We start from the raw sequence: 4,990 nt of genomic DNA, 5'->3' as shown, positions 1-4,990 counted from the left end.
AGGTCGTGGCTCACTGAGCGCCGGGCGGGGACACGTCCCCGGGGCCTGGGGACCGGGTGTTCTCAGGGGCGAGCAGCCCATGTAGATTTTAGACGGGTTGTGCAGCCTCTGAGAGGGGAAAAAAGGACCGAATTTTAAGGAAAAATCATTTAAATTTTCTATAACAGTCGCAGGTTCATAGCGCAGCCCCTCTCACCTCAGTCACTAACACAGAGCTGCTCGCACAGGTTTCCCACACCAGCTCCTGTCCCAGGGCAAGCCCAAGGTAATCCAGACTGACCGTTATTTTGCTTCCTGTATCATGTCATAACGAACAGTAAGTTGTTGTGACAAGTGCAGCCCGATATGTCACATAGCTTAGTGCAAGTGGAGTACCTCACTTGAACTTCATGGGCATTCCTAGTGGCTTTCTAGGGCTGGGTCTGGCATAAAGGAGCCTGAAAATATCAGTTAAAAATAAAGCAGAACTAAATAGAAAGAAAGAAAAATGTAGTCATTAAAGAGGATGTTTAGCATATGGATGATGCCCTCATTTAATATGTTCCCCTCTGTTACTTGTCTCTCTTTAATCAAACCCAAATTATTATTAGTGCTTACAAAACCACATAGAGCAGCGCAAGCTCCCAGCCGGTTTCGGCTCGGATACGTCAGTAACAGTCAGACTACAAACCTGTGAGTGATTTGTATCACTCACGTACATCCTTCCTCTCGCAGCGTGAGGCTTTCAGGAAGATGCTGTCGACTTGACCATTGCTTTTTAGCCAAAACCAGTATGCCACTCCCTGAACCAGTGTTTTGATGTTGTTTTTAGGGAATGGTGAACCAAAATGCTATTTCTTAATATTCTCTAAACATGTACAGAAGAAAGGTCTTGAAGGTATGATATAGTAGCAAAGTAAGAAATATTTTCCACCCTAGTTTATTTATAGTAAAGTTGTACTATAAATATAACTAAATATCCATTATTATGAGTAATATTCCAACTTAATTGAGACAATGAATAAAACAGGATAGATGTGGATTAAAAAAATTCCATGGGTGAAAGGTTTCTAAAGTTAATAGTCTGTATTTTTTATTTAGCACTGAATACCTGTACTAATTTCCATACTATATTTTTTGTTTGTAGATCCTAGTAAATGTGGGCAATTTTTTCACGTTGGAGTCTGTCTTTGTAGCACCACGAAAAGGAATTTACAGTTTCAGTTTTCACGTAATTAAAGTCTATCAGAGTCAAACAATTCAGGTACGTTGATCAAGTATGACTATAAATTCTTTTACTGAAATTGTTTATTTAGAATAGGATCTTGACTGAACACAAGAGTATTTAAAAAAAACTTTCAAGGAAAAATAGCTTAATTCAAAGCAACCTGTGGTGTCAAGTTCCTAGCAGCAGAGTGAATACATTTAAACTGAACAGCTGTAATAAGGCAAGATCCTCACCTCAGATAAATTGCCACAGCTTCCCTTCTGTACCATAGGAACTGGATGTCTGGGGTGACAGAAAGTATTAAATAGAATGAATCACCCAAGAGTAAAACAGAGCTCTCAGTTTCACTTAATTCCATAAATACTATTGAAGGGTCGTATTTTGCTGCAGGTTAAACTCGGTGTCTTGAACACAGGAGTTCTGGGGTTATGGACCAGATTTGGTTATTTTTGTAACATGGCTGACAGCTCGTGACGCCAGGTATCTGTTTATGATACCAATCTCTGTGGACCAGGGTTAGTTTAGGTGGTCTGCTTGTTCTATACTACACCAAAATGCTATGTCTCTATGGGGCTGTCTTCTAGGGAACCTTTATAGCAATTTAAACTTTTTTTCACCTTCTAATATATAAAAGATGTGTCATATATTAAAAAAAAAAAAAGGAGTGATTCTGCACTTTCTTCTGTAGCTTAATAGCAGCTGAACTACCTAATTAAATACAAGTACCTACTAGCTTTGATGAAAAGCCTCTAAATTCCTGAACATCCCCTTGCTGAGCCAAGGGTAAATTCCTTAAAGTATATTGCTTAATCTTCATGCCAGGTCATGCAATTTCTGTGACATCCATACTGGCTTTCTAGATCTGGAATAACATCTGTGGCTTCCTTTGTTTCCACTCATGAGACCACCAGATTCATGGAAGTATTTGATGCTTTTCCTCTGATCTCTCTTGCTCCTGAACATGGTTTTCAGGGTACAAAACTGAGATGAAACTGGTTTCTGTAGGAGGAGTGATCAGCTGTTTCTTGTGGCAGCTCTGGCTTTGGGTTGCCAGTAAAGCTCCTGAGAAAAGTGTAAATGGTAAAGATGGCAGAGGAAGCTGGTGCGAGACACATTCACATCCCTGGTGAAATTTGCCTTCAGTTTACAACAGGAAATCATGATTCCATTCAGGTCAATGGCAAACGTCTTAGATTAAATACTGACCTCATGAAAAATCTCAATGATTATGAAGCTTATGAGCTTATAAGCTATTTAATATGCTCAAACTTTGTTCCTTTCACTCTCTTAAATGCTGAAGGTTGAAATGGCCTAGAATAACTGTATGTCAACCAGCCTCATTGGAGTTAAATTACATATTGCCAAGAAAGATGTCAAAGCTTGGAAGTCCAGTGCAGACTTTGGTGTCTCACATACCAGATACTCAAGTATCTGGTATGGGAGTCTGGAGCTTGTAACAGGGGATGTTACAACCTGCCACATGACCGGAAATCTTTCATAGATCAAGAGTTTCTAAAGTGATGGATGGATTTTGTTGGCTCAATTTTTACATAGTTAACGTGAGACCGTCTGGTGCAAACCTGTGCTGTGTCTTCTACTGTGACTGAAATAGCTGTAAGGTGATCTGCAGGGAAACCTGACCCAGAGAGATGCTACAGAAGGAGTGAGATAAACCAAAACCAAGCAATGAATAAACTCCTGATGCCCTTTTTCACATGTGTGATAACTCGGGGCGGGGAGGGGGACACTGAAAGCCATTGCACTGGAGCAAACCAGCTTGAGTCTCAGCCACGTGCAGACTTAAACACCACTAAATCACCTGAAGGCTCCCTACGTAAGTGATATTACTATGCCCCTGGAACATCTGTTAGTACCATTAAATATCATTAAACAGAAATTGGTTCCCTGGGGACACCTGATTAAGTGGATTTCCCAGATAGGCGAGTCTCAAATCAGGGCCAGATTCTGCTGCCCTGACTTATGCTGAGCACTAATTTATTCCATGGTGACTCCCATTAAAATTAATGTGAGCATATGCAAGGCCAGCATACTTGATATGAATAAGCATTTCATAATTCATCCCTCTGTGGCTGCATTAGAGCTGCTTAAAAAAAAAAAAACAAAACAGAAGAAAGCTAATAGTTTGCCATTGGGGAAATGAAAAATGCCTGGATCTGTCCATTCCCCCAGCTCCTGCCCATCTTTATTTACAGAGTGTCTGTGTGATGTTGCTTTCAGAGCAGAGGCTGTGCTGGCTTTCAGAAGTGTTTTGTAGAAAAAATGAATTCAGTGCCAAAACACAGTGCAGTGGTTTATAAAGCTAAAGGTCTGCTCTAGACTTTAAAACTAAGCTGCTGTCAGTAATGGGAAGGACTTGTTCTCAGTGAAGTGTGAGCTCCCAGCCTACTGCAGTACCTTTGACATCTCATTAGGTGCCTACATCGCATCTCTGGGTGCCTAAGCTTCTTGAAAATGTCTTCTTTGCTAGTGTGCATCTAAATAACACGTGAGGTAGGCGAAGTAAAACCAACTGAGGTTTCATGGGTGAATACGGATTCTCTTTATGGATTTTGGCCCCATCTGAACTGCTCACAGTTCCGTATTACCAGACAGTCACAACAACTAGTGTGCCCAAGCAACAGATGAAAGCAAAGTCGTGTTACCTTTCACACTGATTGAGCCTGGACCATGGCACGCAGCGGGCAGTGTCCCACTGACTTCATTCAGCTGCAAGTCAAGCCCATGAAACGTTAATGTGCTTGTACACTCCAAATAAATGTAATTATTAGTTTTAAACAACAACAACAGCAACAAAGCAGTGAAGATCGGGACTTTAGCAGACCTCTTACACTGTAGTTAATATTCAGTGATAGTCCTTGATATTTTTCTGTTAATTAGAGCTTTTCAGTGTTTTTTTTCTTGTAGGTTAATTTGATGCTAAATGGAAAGCCAGTCATTTCTGCTTTTGCTGGGGACAAGGACGTCACGCGTGAAGCTGCCACTAACGGAGTCCTTCTCTATCTAGACAAGGAGGATAAGGTTTACCTGAAATTGGAGAAAGGTAATCTGGTCGGTGGATGGCAGTATTCTACGTTTTCTGGCTTTCTGGTCTTTCCTCTGTAAAGTCAATTTTCCTGTGACATTCATCCAGGTGTGGACTCATCTTTGCCTCTGTTACATGAAGATCATTTTATCATCATGGGATTGATGTTTCTTTATTGGTTTTTCATGGGTGAATATGGATTCTCTCTCTCTATGGATTTTGGCCCCATCTGAACTACTCAGAAGTTTAACAGAATTTTGTGTGTTTAAATACGATATATTTGGATTGAGACTAAAGCAGACAATGAATATCTATGCTTGATGTCACAGTCTAAAGCTGCCTGCAAGATTTATTCAGATTTGATTTACTGGACTTACTGGATTCATGGGAGAAGTGGATTTTCTTTAATTAAGGAAAGACTGGCAACCAGGTCTATAATTTAGGAGAGTTTGAGTTCAGACTTCAATCAAGAGTTAGTGTGTTGCTGCCAAAGAACTGTATATTGATATATTGGTCATACATGTTTTTTGTCATTGGGACTTAACTGACATGATCTATTCCATTGTCTTGAGAAAGGTAATTATTATTGATAAGTGGTCGACTTTAATTCTCCTCTGCGTGTAGTGTGTTGGATGGTTCACCCATATATTTATGCTCTGTCACTGGTCACAATCAAGTCTAGCTGACATAAAGCTGAGAGGTTACGCTTGTATTTCAGTTGGATATGTGAGGTATTCCTC

General features: G+C 40.3%; 1 protein-coding gene across 1 annotated transcript; it reads left to right on the top strand.

Moving 5' to 3' along the window:
* Positions 1-1,126: 1,126 nt before the first annotated feature.
* Positions 1,127-4,571, top strand: LOC104521810 (cerebellin-4; the record flags this gene model as incomplete). Its single annotated transcript, XM_029083973.1, is given in 4 exon segments — positions 1,127-1,243; positions 4,133-4,268; positions 4,359-4,456; positions 4,458-4,571. Coding segments are annotated over 4 exon segments (465 nt in total), but the record flags the coding sequence as incomplete, so codon positions are not given.
* Positions 4,572-4,990: the final 419 nt, after the last annotated feature.

Source organism: Antrostomus carolinensis, unplaced genomic scaffold (assembly GCF_000700745.2).
Source record: "Antrostomus carolinensis isolate BGI_N321 unplaced genomic scaffold, ASM70074v2 scaffold10100, whole genome shotgun sequence".
In the NCBI taxonomy this organism is placed as follows: domain Eukaryota; kingdom Metazoa; phylum Chordata; class Aves; order Caprimulgiformes; family Caprimulgidae; genus Antrostomus; species Antrostomus carolinensis.
This window is presented reverse-complemented; position numbering and strand designations above follow the sequence as displayed.